Consider the following 14,710-nt stretch of genomic DNA (forward strand, 5'->3'; position numbering starts at 1 on the left):
GGAACGTACATATACTGTCTTAGATATGAACAGCCTGCAAAGCCCTCTACTAATGTTACCTGTATCACAGTATCACCAAGGTTGGAAGAGACCTCACAGATCATCAAGTCCAACCCTTTACCACAGTGCCCAAGGCTAGACCATGGCACCAAGTGCCACATCCAACCTTGCCTTGAACTGCCCCAGGGACGACGACTCCACCACCTCCCCGGGCAGCCCATTCCAGTGTCCAATGACTCTCTCAGTGAAGAACTTTCTCCTCACCTCGAGCCGAAATTTCCCCTGGCGCAGCTTGAGGCTGTGTCCTCTTGTTCTGGTGCTGGCCACCTGAGAGAAGAGAGCAACCTCCTCCTGGCCACAACCACCCTTCAGGTAGTTGTAGACAGCAATAAGGTCACCCCTGAGCCTCCTCTTCTCCAGGCTAAACAACCCCAGCTCCCTCAGCCTCTCCTCGTAGGGCTGTGCTCAAGGCCTCTCACCAGCCTTGTTGCCCTTCTCTGGACACGCTCAAGCATCTCAGTGTCCTTCCTAAACTGGGGGGCCCAGAACTGAACGCAGTACTCGAGGTGTGGTCTGACCAGTGCAGAGTACAGGGGCAGAATGACCTCCCTGCTCCTGCTGACCACACCATTCCTGATGCAGGCCAGGATGCCACTGGCTCTCTTGGCCACCTGGGCACACTGCTGGCTCATGTTCAGGCGGGTATGTTACCTGTAATGTTATCAAATACGTACTCATGATCAGTAAACCATTCAGCACATGTTGCAAGCCAACAAGCTGACTTTTGAAGTCAATACAAAAACAAGTGAAAACTCTCTTTGTAAGCAGATGTCTTCTAAATAAAAAAGCATGCAGGTGGAGGGGGTCTGTTTAGTATGACAAAATTAAGGCTCATCATCAAAACCAAATTATGAAAAATCCTTTCAAACTTAATTCCTATTGTGGTGTTCAAACGTTTTTGCTATGATGGAGAAGTAAAATATGCTCATGCCCTAATAACTGTACTTCTAACACGTGGCAGAAGACAGCTCTTCTCACTGGGCAATGACACTTTATTGCAAGTCTGCAAATCTACTTTAAGAACTATCCTGTTCTCAGACATTAGTTCATTTGAGACACTGCTTTCTATATCCCCTTGTGCCAATTAAATAATGAATCCTTTCAACAGCAATTTATAAAATATTAAAAACTTAAGTTTCACTTTTACCTTAAAGTTATCATAAAAAACAAACTAATTTGCAAAAGAAGAAGGTCATAACTGCCTGAAAAGGAAACACAGCTTTGTGAAGATTTAAGAATTGGGGGAAAGAGGGCACAATTAAAGCCTTATACTAATAATATTAATAGACTTGCACTCTTTGTTCAATTCAAAACTAATACAAATGCAAATTTTCAGGAGGGAAGACTTACTACATAAATTAGTTTCAACAGAGGATCTCTAAGACCTTGCACCTACTGGTCCTATATACCCTGAAGGAGCTAAAAGCCTCTGTGGAGAAGTAAGCTGATTTTCTATTTTAGAATTCTTTTTTTGAATCATTAAAGTAATATAAGAAGAAGATGTCTTATACAACACTATAAAAGAGGCAAAGAGATCTTCTCTAGCACGGGATCAGCAAAGTCATACTCCAAGAAACTTTTGCAAGCAATAACTCACTTCATAAATTTAGCTAGCTCCTTCCTCAGCATCGCTTCTCTCTCTACTTACACATCCGTGCCCATCAGTACTGTAGCACCTAATGACTCTCACATACTTACAATTATTTATTTTCACAGAATGCATGTAGGGCAGAGCAGCCTGCTATGCCTGCTTTACAGATCTGTAATGAGGGAAAACTTAGCCAGAAAATATTCTAGTTCAGAAATTATTTTCAAAGTATTTCCCCAGTATTATTGACTTTCTTCTTTTAACTCTCCTTTTACCTGTTAACTTTAGTAATTGATGAAGTATCTCTCTGGTCTAAAGGCTAATCCTGAAATGGTTTAAGTGCATACATAACTACTCCTCATACAGTTTTTTGGCTATGGTATGCAGCTGGAAATGTTTCAGAGAATGCATTTATCGTAACGATAGGCCTTTCAGATAAGCATGTGTGAAAATATATTAATATATACAAAATGATTGAAAAATGCACTTAGATACATAAAATTAGTTTGTAGTTGCACTTACAAAATATAATGTACTTAATGACTCAGAATTCCACAAACAGGTTCAGATCTCGCATCCTCTGCACATGCAGAAGAGAGAATTATGCATGGAATAGACATGGCAAAATACAGCTACCACCAAGCACGTAAGATTACTATCACCCTGATTTTAACACATCCAGTATTGTATGTTTTTCCCCTGTTAGTATTTCATAATGTATCAAATACAATTCCTTAAAAATAAATTACTTGCAGTACATAGTGTAGAAAGAAAATTATGCATTTTGGAAAAGGCCACTCAAGCAAAAGACCATCCTTTCCAGCAAGAAGCACAAAGACACAGCTCAGACCTTTAGGGTATTTTAAAAGAATCAGCCTTTAAATCAAACAACCTATGTGTCAAATGCACAGTCATCTCCATTAGTTAATCTGCTTCTAAGGAATAGCTTAAGACTCTCTTGTAAAACACTTTGCATCTCCTACTGGATGCATCTCCTACTAGATACATCTCCTGCTTTCCAAAAAGTATTCACTAGCTCAGGTGGTGCTAATACACAGCCCCTTCCACATGCAACTGGGATCCTGTTGCCCTTACACAACTTCTACAGGAGCCACATCATTCTCTGTTGGACACAGCAGCAAGCACTACTCACATGCAGCTTTTATTCTTCAGTTAATTCCCCTCAACATTGTCCACATCTTTTTTTCGTGTATGGCACACCCTCCAAAGTCCAAATCAACAAGGAGTGGCAATAGTTTTTGTACTAAATGCTCCCATCTGTGCTTTCAGCTCTTGAAGGTAGTGTCAATACACAAAAACATCTAGCTTGAGACCAATTTTCCTTAGGCTTTGATTTTACATTCACAGTGAATGTGACGCTCAGCTGTTTCTTAAGCACGAGTGTCTCAGTCATTGCCTGTATATCTAAATATTGTTCAACAGCCATGTAGGTTATGCTGTTTCTGGAGCATCAGCTTGCAGTGCTTCCCAGACAAGAGCACGTTGGCTTGCTCTGTTGGGTGAGGGCACTGAGCAGTTACACACCCCATTTTATTTTAAAATGCTGTAAAAGTATTAACTAATCTGCCCAGCAACCAAGTATTATTCTCTCCTATTTTACAGATGAAGAAACAGCCAGGTTTAGAGATTTGCCCCAGGCCACACAGCATGCCAGGATTACCATGATGCTCTGTCTCTGGCCAGCCCACTGGGTCACTCACGCCGGTCCTGCCAGCAGAAGGCCAGGGCTCCCAGTTGGCCAGAGGACTTTCTTGTGGCCAGGCCCTTCAGCAAAAGGGGGGGGTCTCCTGAAAAAGGGCTCATGCTCCTAACCAAAGGGGAAGTTCAGAGTTTCGTGTTTCGAACTTGCCACTGTGCATCCTAAAGTCCTCCAACATCATTCACTGACTTTTAAAATACACCTTACCCAGCGAGAAACAACTCACTTGCAAACTACAGGAGTTTCTTATTCATTGAGATTCCCACAAAAATAGCAGTAGAGTAAGACAGCCTCCATAGTCGCCTCCTCTTAGTACCCTGTGGTTTAAGCTTCTTAGAGCCTTTTAAGACGGATTGAACCAGAGGCTGTTGTCCAACTTTGTCACTTCCAATAATCTGAGAAAAGTCTGACATGGCTTTCAGGTGAACCCGAGTAGTTCCCATTTACATGTTGCAGCTAAATCACTTGGAAAGACAGCTCAGTGCCACAGTTACCAGGACTTTTTTCCAAGACCACCAAAAGGAAAAAGTATTTGAATCAGAGATCAGGGTATGTACATTTCCTCTGCACAGCAGCTTTTGAATACTTACAGTGAGTTTTCTTTACATTTAGATTACCACTTCCCAGGTCCATTATGAGTCTGAAAGGACTTGACTGGATTTCCTTACATCATGATTAGCCATTTTTAAGAAGCAGCCCTCTGCTTGCTGCACATACAGCGGTAGAGGAAAAAAATAATTGGGGAACACATTTCATGTTGTTGAAATGAAGTCCACCGAAGTCAGATTTTACAAGACATGACAACATACTAATGCCAAACTGACACAAATTCTCATCTATGCATTTTGGCTTTAATGGGTTAATTAGCTTGGCTGGATACAAATTTTAATTATCTGAGTTTGACATTAATGTCCTTGGAGTGTTGTCTATAAGGATTTGGGGAATCATAGACATTATTTTAGTTACTTCTGGAAACTGTGTGTTACACTGGGATTTAAATAGTAAGAACAGACAAGAATAGTGAGAACAGGTTGATCTATTTTGAAAAGTCAGACTGTGAAACAGGACAAACTGAGATGAAGCAGAAGTCTGGTTCTACCTTGCCTCATCTTTGGAGGAGTCTCATGGATGTAACATAAAAGGAGGACTGGATAGTTAGGAAATAATCTCCTGTGAGGATAGGTGACTGGACAGAAATTTTAAATTAAGTATAACCAAGAGCTCTGTATGCAACTGAGATTTCAAGTTAAGATCTCTTCATTGCTCTGCACAGCTTTTTAAGTAGAAGATAACCAGCCTTTAGATGGTATATATGTATATACATATATATATATATATATACATACACACACACGAGTCTTTATACAAACCAGGGTACAACTATCTAGCTCAGCTACTCATAGTGACCCAGTTCCTACAGAGTGAGAACCGAGTACCTGCACCTGAAGGCAGTAGCTCAGCAGTTCTCATCCTCTATCATAGCGATGCCATCATCCAGTTTCAGATGCAGAAGGGAAGTTAGAAGGGAGAACCACAGAAGAGCAGTTTGCATACAAACTCTTTGATCAGCAGTTTCTAGCGCAATTAGGACTGACCCCTGAACCACACAAGAACACCTATCATGCAGTGTGTTCATATTACTGAGGCTGGAGGTAAGGTATGCAATTTAATGCACACAGTCCAGAATTCGTTGGAGATGGCAGGTTATTTCCTTGCAAAAGTGCAGCACAACAGTGCAAATACAAGTACTATTGATGAGTTATGTCACAGTATTTTAAGTGTGTTACTTATTTTCTTGCTTTTAAGGGTTTGCACAAGTAGATCAAATGTCTGATCAATCAACTGTATTTCAATAGGTATCTATTTCATCTACAGTACAATATTTGTTGGTCAGTAACTTTGCAACAGGCTATTACAGGTTACCTGAAATGAGTAGTATCAGCAGTTCTGCAGAAAGTATTATCTAAGAGCTTTCCAAAACATTCTTCTCTGCTTTTCTACTATTTTCTAATCATTTTTCTAGAGATGCATTTGTTTCAAGATTCCAGAGAATTCTGATTCCTTTTTGTGTATATGGATTTAAGCTCTCTTTGTGCTTGCAACAACAAATAAATTCATTCTTTATAGCAGCAACTGCATGGTTCTTTAAAATGCAATGCAACCCTTTGTGCAGTAGCTTTGCATCTTTTAAACACAACCTTCATTCTGTTTTCCATGTTGCCTTGCTATCAAAGCCAAACTAATTTGGATTTTCTTCTGTAAAAATCTGAATAGATAACTTGGCTTTAGGAACACTAAGTAAATGCAATGCACTTCTCTTTTAGGTCCATACACCTATGTAACTGCTAGAATTACAAGAATACGTTTAAATTCCTCCAAAATGAATGAGGGTGGCATTCAGACAACTCCTCTGTTGCCCAGTGAGAATTATGAAAAGGTAAGGGCTTCTTTGAACCATAATATGTAATTTTTAGAAGGAAGTCTTTTCTCCTTACTTTCCACTGTGTTCCGGTTAAAATACCTGTGAGAAACCAAACACCTCCTGGGAACTGCAGAGCAAATTTAGAGCACTTAGCACTCCACTGAATCAGATCCCAACTTAACAAGGGTAAGGAAGGAACTAATGGAGGTTAACAAACTAGAAAAAGTGATAATCGCAAAGAATAGTAACTAAATGCTAAAACCGGTAACAGTGAGAGAAAATTCTCCAGCATTCAGGGGTTGGGGTTTTTAAATAAAGAAAAGCAACAACTACATTGCTTTGTAATACTGCCAGCATTTTTTGTTCTTTTTCAAAAGAGTAGGCAAGTTTGTGTCATGTTCTTTAGAACACAAAGTTATTGGATGAACTGTTAAAACCACTAAAGGCCTCAGTCATTCCCGATGGGAAATGGAATACTTTCCTATCGTGTATTTTGGAGACAATATGCTTTTACCTGGAAATGCTGATAAGGAATAAATTCAAACTGGTCCTCATCCTCCTGGATCATCTTATTTATTAAAATAATGGTATCTTTTAAACCCTGTGTACTAAGCTATCGGTCAATGCTGATTGACACAAACGTTGGTATCAAAGGTTACATACTGCAGTTTACAACTGGGTACTATCACAATACTGTATGTTAATGTAATCAGTATTTTCATTTCATGAATTCATTTGCAGCGTGACACTGCAAGGGTATTCTTACATGTACTGAAGATACAATTGCTAAGTAGTTCAACAATTCTCCTTTAAGTGGGATGATTTTTTTTCTTATCTGATAAATTTTTAACACAATAAAACCACTCCTAGCTCTGTGTGCCTGTTCTAATTTCCTACCTTTCAAAGTGTTTAGACACTTGGAATACCTAGCATACTGAATTAACCCACAAATATTTACATGAAAAATCTATTTAATTTCTTTCTATAGTAACTACCACAGGGACTATTGTAATGAAAAATTTCCCATCTTAAAGAATTAATGCGATTACTGATATAGGGAAAAAATGTCATTTATATCATCACAAACACGTAAAAGATATAATCCCATAGTCACAAAGAAGAGTCTTTATTCCCTATTTGAATGCTGAGACAATACAGTCTTGCCTTAAGGAGAACAGAAATAATATGAAGTACCTTAAGCAAGATAATTTTAAAAGAAAAAAAAAATACAATTGCATTATTGTTGTGCTAAACTGTGACATACTTAAAAAGCTAATTTCTTTTATTATAATGGAATTAGGTGTGCATATCCTTTAATCTACTTCACTATTTCTTCACCCTTTTGCACACAAACGTGTAAAGTGTTTCCCAGCAGCTGTACTACCTGGTTTAACAAACTGCAATAAATAAAAAACAATTAAAAATGTGCTTGGCAGCTCCACGAACGTGCTAGATTTGTTTTCTTTAACTGTTTTGGAACTAGGAGGTCACAAAAATGAGCAGCAAATTAAGGATCTATTGCAACTCAAATAAATTCAAGACGTGATCAATATTTTATGAAAAAGGAACATTTGACATGAGTGACTGTCCCAAATTTTACCAAATACATTTCAACCAATCACAATGCTGAATCTAAATCAAAAGCTAAGCAAACAAAAACACAGAGAGCCCCAAAATAGGGTTTCCTATAGCTGTATCAGTTAAAGTGCAATCGCCCTTCAATTATTCCTTTCAATTAACTAAATTTTCACCAAGAAATTAATCTGCCGTGGCTGAGCATTCTTCTGTCCCACAGAAGCAAACATTATTCCACTCATTCTTCTTTAAAAAGCAAGACTGAAGACAATAAGGATGACCTAATTAGTTCCAAGCAATATTTAAAGCTTTTATATATAGTACACTCTTATTGCTATCCCTAACTTTCCAAGGCTTTATACTCCCTGATCATGTTTGATTTATCCAGCACTATTACTGCTTAAGCATGTGACTCCTATTGTCCATTCTAGTATGCATTCAACAAACAAAAGGAATCAAACTCGAAGGACAATTTTCTCTGAACCTTGATTAAATTGTTAGGGCAGTGGTGTCCTCAAAGGCAAATAGGGTCACCACTGGTGACCAGAGGTCTTCAATGAGCAGACCCATGCAAAACCAGGCAAAGGCAACAAAGAGAATTCTTCAGAACCAGCAATAAACAACAGCAAGGAGCAAGTTACAGGAATCTCTTACATTTTCCTACCTGAGAGAACATCCTACTAGAAAATTTAAACCCTGAACAGATGCTCTTCCACTCCTCTCCACTTTGAGGAGTGGCACACCAGATACGGTAAGCAATGAAAATATGTGTCTGGTATTAACTGCCTTAGAATTCTTAATTTCAACCAAAGTACTGAATTATTGGTGCTATACTAATTAAGTTCATTTTGGTTGGTTGAACAGATTTGACCGGCTAGTTATGAAAAAAATACTCATTTAAATAGAGTAACATTGGATAAAAGAATGTAGGTCACCAAAGAAACAAACCATCAACAAATACTGCCAGCTTTCTGCTCAGGAAGCAATTTCATGAGCCTTTCTTTGCTCTGTTCAGACCCCAGTTCCTGTATCAGAGCCTTTAAGCACACACTGGCTTTAAGCACATGCTTAAAAAGCTTTGCTGCGTTAGGACAGACTGACTGGCACACAGGACATTTGGGACTGCTTGTAATGTAATCCCCTGCAGTAAGCATGCCCTCTTTTCCAGTGTGAGTGACCTAACTCACAAAATTTATGTCCAAAACAAAAAGATTATGTAGAAAAAATCAAGTCACATCGTGCCTGTCTAATGCTAATGCCCAATATACATCACTTTGTAAACCACAAAGCTCCTATGCTCACAAAATGCCAGTGAAAACAGAGGTCATACCTATGAAAAGAACTACAGTGCACCACACAAAAAAGATTTCAGACTAATTAATGCTTGTGAAGCATCATCCTTTCACATCTGTGCCACAAATGTCCAATTCATATTATATAGCAATGGCCTACAGGTCCTTCATGCACCTAACTTATTTTCTAATTAGAACAAACTAATAAAATCTCCAATATTCTCCTCGAAGTTGCCCTTCATGTAGTGTGAAAACGTTTGAGAGCTTAAGTCATGTGTATTTTCTTTTAGAAGAGAAAAATAGGAAGGTTTTGGGTTTTTTTCCCAGAATCATATGTACTAAAACCGTTTTTATCATCCAAAACTGAAAATAGTCCTCTAAATAAAGTTTTCAGTTAATATCAGTGTTTTGGAGCCTCCCACTGGCAGCCATCACACAGCTGAAGTGAACTATCAGCTGAACCAAGGCTTTATATCCAGCATCAAGGACTATTTTGCTTTAAAATAAATTAGTATTTCTGAGTTTGTATTTTAAATGCAATTTAAAAGATCATAAAGGAAAGAACCCAGCATTTATTGTGTGTCTCCCAGCAGACTACTTAATGTTCAAACATCTACTGTGTAAAGGTCAAATGATTTCGCTGAATGTAACAGTGACAAAAATATTCTGCAGCACTGAAAAAAAAAAAAAGAGATGATCAAGGAAAAAGATATGGACCTAAGATCTCACAAGAGTAACAATAAATAATGCAGACTCAGTTCAGTATGGAAGAAAATTGCAAAGCTGTGCCAGAAGAACCAGATTAAGGAAGATAATGGGCAAAATACAAATGACAGACTTCTGGCAACGTTCTTCATCAAGGTGTATTTTAAAGTAACACAGCAAAAGAATTTTTATAAAACCCCCAACATTTCTTATACAAATATTGCTTGCACAGAAACGTATTCAGAGGTATTCTGCTGCAGACAGCAATGTGGGTAGTTGAACTCAAACAAAAAACCCAGTGTAAATAGTTGTGCTAGTTGTAACATACAGGGTAAAGCTGCAGTGAGCACTCATTCAGGAATGAGACAGATTACAGGTAAAACCAATACAAAAAAAATTTACTCAAATGCTTATCTGAAGCAAACAGCAAAGGCTAATAGGTACCAATTTATTTTCCATTTTACTGTGGCTTTCCTTCCTTGACATTTACATCAAGTATTTTAGGCTCTTATTCTTTCCAATGTAAAGAGCTTCCAAAGCGTGCTATGCACACCACTTGCTGGTGGTCCTGGCTCTTCAAAGCCAAGATCCCACCACCAACTAAAATCAGCTGGAAACAAACCCAAGGATTGCCTATTGGCCTTTGTGATGTGCTGCCATGCAAGGTGAATTTGGTGGTCAACAATGGCACTTGATCTGGGATGATCCACTGGATCTCTCCATACCAGTAGACAAGAACATTGGAGGCAAGAGGTAGAAATGCAGCTGAGATGAGCAAATGAGAAAAATAAAACACAACAACCAGGATTAAAGTATGTGTAGAGGGAGAAAAAATATGGAAAATTATACAGACAAACAGAAAAACCAAACCAAACAAACAACAAAACAGAGGACAAGGCAGCAAAGGGAACACAACACATCACACTGAAGTGAAAAGGAGTTTTCAGTTGGTTTAGTTTGGGTGTTTTTTTAGTTTGTGTATAATGAATGAACAAATCTTGACTTATATTCCAACATCAAACCTTTTTTAAAAGCTCTGGCTAGATTTTTTTTTTAAGTTAAGACATATCCAATGAAATAGCAAGTAAAGATGGAAAATAAGACTATGTCTGAATGAGATTTCTGTTAGCAAGCTCACAAGAAAACCCAAACCCAACAGTATAGATGCTACTAATTTTATATACAAAGACATGTAATTTCTACTAGTAAATTATGTTCAGAAACATACATACGTTTTTTTCTGTGCTCAACCAGCTCAACAGCTTGCTTTGCTGAGCATTTTGAAAACCAGTTGTCCCCAAGTAAAACAGTAATCTCATTGGTATGGACAAGTTTTCCTGGCATGAAGGCAAGAGGACCAAAAGGTACCTGTCAAAGACATAGAAGAAACTGCTAGAAATTGCTAATGAAAATAAAAGCTAAACAGTCATGTCTAAGTAAAATATGGAGGTAAAGAAATAAAAATTCTGCAGTAGTTGTTTAGTAACTAACCCTTCGTAATTATTCTAATCACTGGATCCATTTTAACTTAGTACTGCACTTAGAAAATCAGAAAAGTGGTGTTTAACTAGACAAGTCTTTTTGTGACATAAAATTATAGTATAGCTGAATGCTCACATGGAAAACCAATTTGCTTAATCCTAACATGTAAACATTGGTAACAAAAATGCTGTCATTTGAGACAATTACACATTTGTTAGCTACATATTTATTTAGCTTCACTAAAACTTTAAAAATACTTAAACAGGTATGGTCAACTCAAGGATGAGTTGCTTTTCTCAAGGAACTCTGTCTTTTATACTAGTACCCAGAAACCTCAGTCTAAGTTTGGGCGGCTACTAGAAGGATCACAGTCCATGCTTAATCTCACTTTATCATTCACCAATATGCAAACCTCAATCTTGGATTGACACCACCAAAAACCATCCATTTTCTAACGACTCTCCCAAGGACAATACTTAAAACCAGAATACTTCAGACAGGAGCACACTGGTGATAAGTGCACTGTATAACTTCAAGAGATGCTTCTTAAAGTGGGTAACACTCAATATGTATTACAATGTATGGGCCACTGGTTTTACAAATTAAGACACCTTACACAACCCACACTCTACAGATTGGGCAAGTCCTACTGCTGAGGAGAAGCCTTCGCCGCTGTCACTTCTGTCTCCTGCACCAGCCCCTTGTATTCTTACCCTCTGTCACCCACCTGGCTGCATTTGGGCTTAAACCACAAAGAAATTAGGAGACTAAAACCAAACTGAAGTTAAAATGGGAGATGGCAAAAAACTAAGAACCATATCCACAATTTTCTTTCTGTCTTAGGGTAAAAAGAGATCTCTTTCAGCAAGTTTGTGTAAGTTCCTCCTACTTTATCCCTCTGCTAACTTCTTTACTTCCTCAAGATAGACACTTGCTTTCTTACTGTGTTCATGCTGAAGTAGAGCACTTGGTCTAGGTGATCTATTTCCTTGGGAAGTGATTTTTCCTAGCCTCAGTATCCAGGATGGAACTAATGCTTGAAGCTATTCTCCATCAGGCAGAATCATGACATTAAGACTATGCAGAATATGCTTTTTAATACATGTGCAGCCTTTCCTGACTCAGTGTTCAAGTAGCAGACTGTACCATTTCCCTGTTCAATCTTCCCCCAAAATGATGAATGCAAAATTGAAAACGTATGAAATTATTTGGCTAACAGGATAGAAACTATTTATATACATTTAAAACAACAGATGTGAGTTGACATTGGTAAACTGAGAATAAGCCCTATTAAGCCTCATTGTTTGAAGATCAGGATTTTCCTATGCTTCAGCACAATCATTTTGCTTTATATCATGTGGCCATCATATATACATGATAAATGGCCTACACACGTCAAATTCAGAGCTGAATCATCAACACAGGAAGCAGAAACACACTCTATGCCCACATGGTAAGTGTATTCCAGTGCCATCTTACTAACAACTCAGCACTATACACCAAGCCAGGCTGCCAAGGAAGAAAGCAGGTATTTTGTGCTGAAAAGTTGTTATTTACAGTACAACTTCCCTCCCCTCAAAGAACTGGACCTGAGAAAGGAAGAGGTAAAACAGAAAGAGAGAAAAGCCAATTTGGTCAAAATTCTGGTGAAGCATGAGCCAAGGAGGTAAAGTTTACACAGAAAGCAGTGCAGTTGTTAGGGAAGATTCAAAGCATTAGAAAACACTGCTATGTCAATGTGGAGCTTGGTGGAACAAAAATTAGCAGCACCTTTTTATGTAAAATTAATGTTCTAGGGCTTATTTTCATGAATCAGGAAATACTACGGCCACTTTCTACTCAGGAAATGACTAAGTACTGTAATTCAGTCATAATTATAGTTTTCTATACAATAGATTTACATATCAAACATGTCAAGTTTTGTGTTAGCATTTATGTAATCAGTTCTCGGTTGTCAGTAACACTGCAATTTATAATGGATTTCAAAGAAAAGGGAAAGAAACAAAGCAAAAGTTTAACTACTAGCATAGATGTAACACCACAGTAATGCATTACATGGCAACCTGACTCACCTCAGCACCAAATGACTAAAAATTTTAGCTCATTTTCTTGTGTGAAGGCAACAGTGTACATACCATGATGTCATAGGAGAGTTTATCGGGCAACGTGCGGAGTCGTTCCTGAAGAGCCTCATAATCGCTCTCCACCTTCTTCCTGTTGACAAATTCAAGTGGATTCAATTTCGTATCTAAAGTAAAGAGTCAATGTTTTCTTGCTAGTAATTCAACAACACATTAAAAATACAGAAAAATAAACTACTTTACTCTTAAACACATACAGCTGACAGATTAACTTGGGATGACAAAATAGCTAGATTACTTTAGAATGACATGTTAAAATTGGGACATGGTAATTTTAGACTGTGCACATCTCTGTCTGAACTTGAAATTTTTAGGGTGCAAAGAATCAGTTCTTTCACTAGGATCTGGCCTGTCTCATTCATTTAAAGTTTAACAGTTATATCACCATCCGAATTTGGAAAAATAATTCAAAGTACAGTTTACATGAGGCAAATTCTTCAAAGTATCACTTGTAACAAAGAATTCATGATCTTGCTTTTGACATAAATGGGCAAAACTTTAATTCTGATTTTCACATGAAATCTGTGTTCCTACCAAGTGTCAACCAACACTCCTGAAAGATGTCTCAGCCACCAGAATTCTGTCACATGTTCAATCCCTGACAAGGGACAATACAGGTGAGGAACATTCCTTCTGCTGCTTCTCTATCCAAACTGCAAATAAGGCTCATGCTACATGTTGCTGCACAAGATGGGAACGGCTTAGTGAACTTAAGACAAATTATTCCCATGACAGACACCTGGCTTTGCAAGACACAGCATTTCAGTTGCCATCAGGCTTTTCCTTCATGGGCAAAACAAGTAACTATATACCCTCTAAAAAGCCTCCTTTCGTGACAACGTTTTTAAAGTTTGCCTGCAGAGAGTCTTTTAATGGATCACTGCCATTCTGAAGATGGTCAGAAATCATCAGCTCCTCCATGAAGTGGCTGGCATATAAATGTCAGGTTTGATGATATTGTTTACTTGTACTTTCAAACAGTAAACATATATATGGTAGTAAATTCCGCATTAAAAGGCAGTTGAAAGCATGGAGCAGCACACTTAACAAGGCTGACCCAAGATGCAAATTACAGGTTTGCTAAGGATGATTCAGGAAAGCAATTTATAAATGTGCTGAAGAATGAATGTCATAGTTGATAAGACAACTCTCAAAATATTATCATTGATTTTCTTAGATTCATATGCAGACTGAAGTCTTCTTCAGCATTCATTATGAAAAATTATCTGATACTTCTATGTTTCGACTCATTTGCTTCCAGAGTTGAACTTTGTGGTAATCATCCTGCTTTATACCTCTAGTATTGTGTATTTTAAGTTGCTGATATAGAAAGAATTTAAGTTTTTACACCACTTGGGCATTAAAACTGAATTCCATATAATCAGTTCACAAAGGATGCTCGCTGCTGCTGCTTTGGTTTGAGAGTTGATTTCTCCCAGACGTTTCAGCCAAATTTCTCTGAACATTGCCCACATCAAACTGAAAATACAATTCATTTCCTTCAAAGAGAATCCTACCTAAATTCACCAAGATGGGGCTTGGGGGGAGGAGAGGCAGGAAACAATGTAGTAACAACAATAACAATCAATTACTTAATGCTGTTTACAGAATCCAGCCTTCGCCTCACAGGAATCAGCATGTGAGAAATGGACACTGATGGACTCCAACCACCCACTGAAAAACAAACATGACCTCCAAGCTGAAGGCCTTGCCCATGTCTTAAAT

The 14,710-nt window shown here is 38.0% G+C and overlaps 1 protein-coding gene across 2 annotated transcripts in view; it reads right to left on the minus strand.

The window, feature by feature from the left end:
• The window catches only part of URI1 (URI1 prefoldin like chaperone), an 82,948-nt gene that overhangs the window by 12,421 nt on the left and 55,817 nt on the right, over positions 1 to 14,710 (minus strand). For both annotated transcript variants that reach the window (XM_064160285.1, XM_064160284.1), the window contains 2 exons: positions 12,980 to 13,058; positions 10,595 to 10,730 (listed from right to left, as the gene is read on the minus strand). In XM_064160285.1, the coding sequence (XP_064016355.1) occupies positions 10,595 to 10,730; positions 12,980 to 13,058 (215 nt within the window). The remainder of the gene's footprint in view (positions 1 to 10,594; positions 10,731 to 12,979; positions 13,059 to 14,710) is intronic.

The sequence above is a fragment of the Pogoniulus pusillus genome, chromosome 20 (genome assembly GCF_015220805.1).
Source record: "Pogoniulus pusillus isolate bPogPus1 chromosome 20, bPogPus1.pri, whole genome shotgun sequence".
Taxonomy (NCBI): Eukaryota; Metazoa; Chordata; class Aves; order Piciformes; family Lybiidae; genus Pogoniulus; species Pogoniulus pusillus.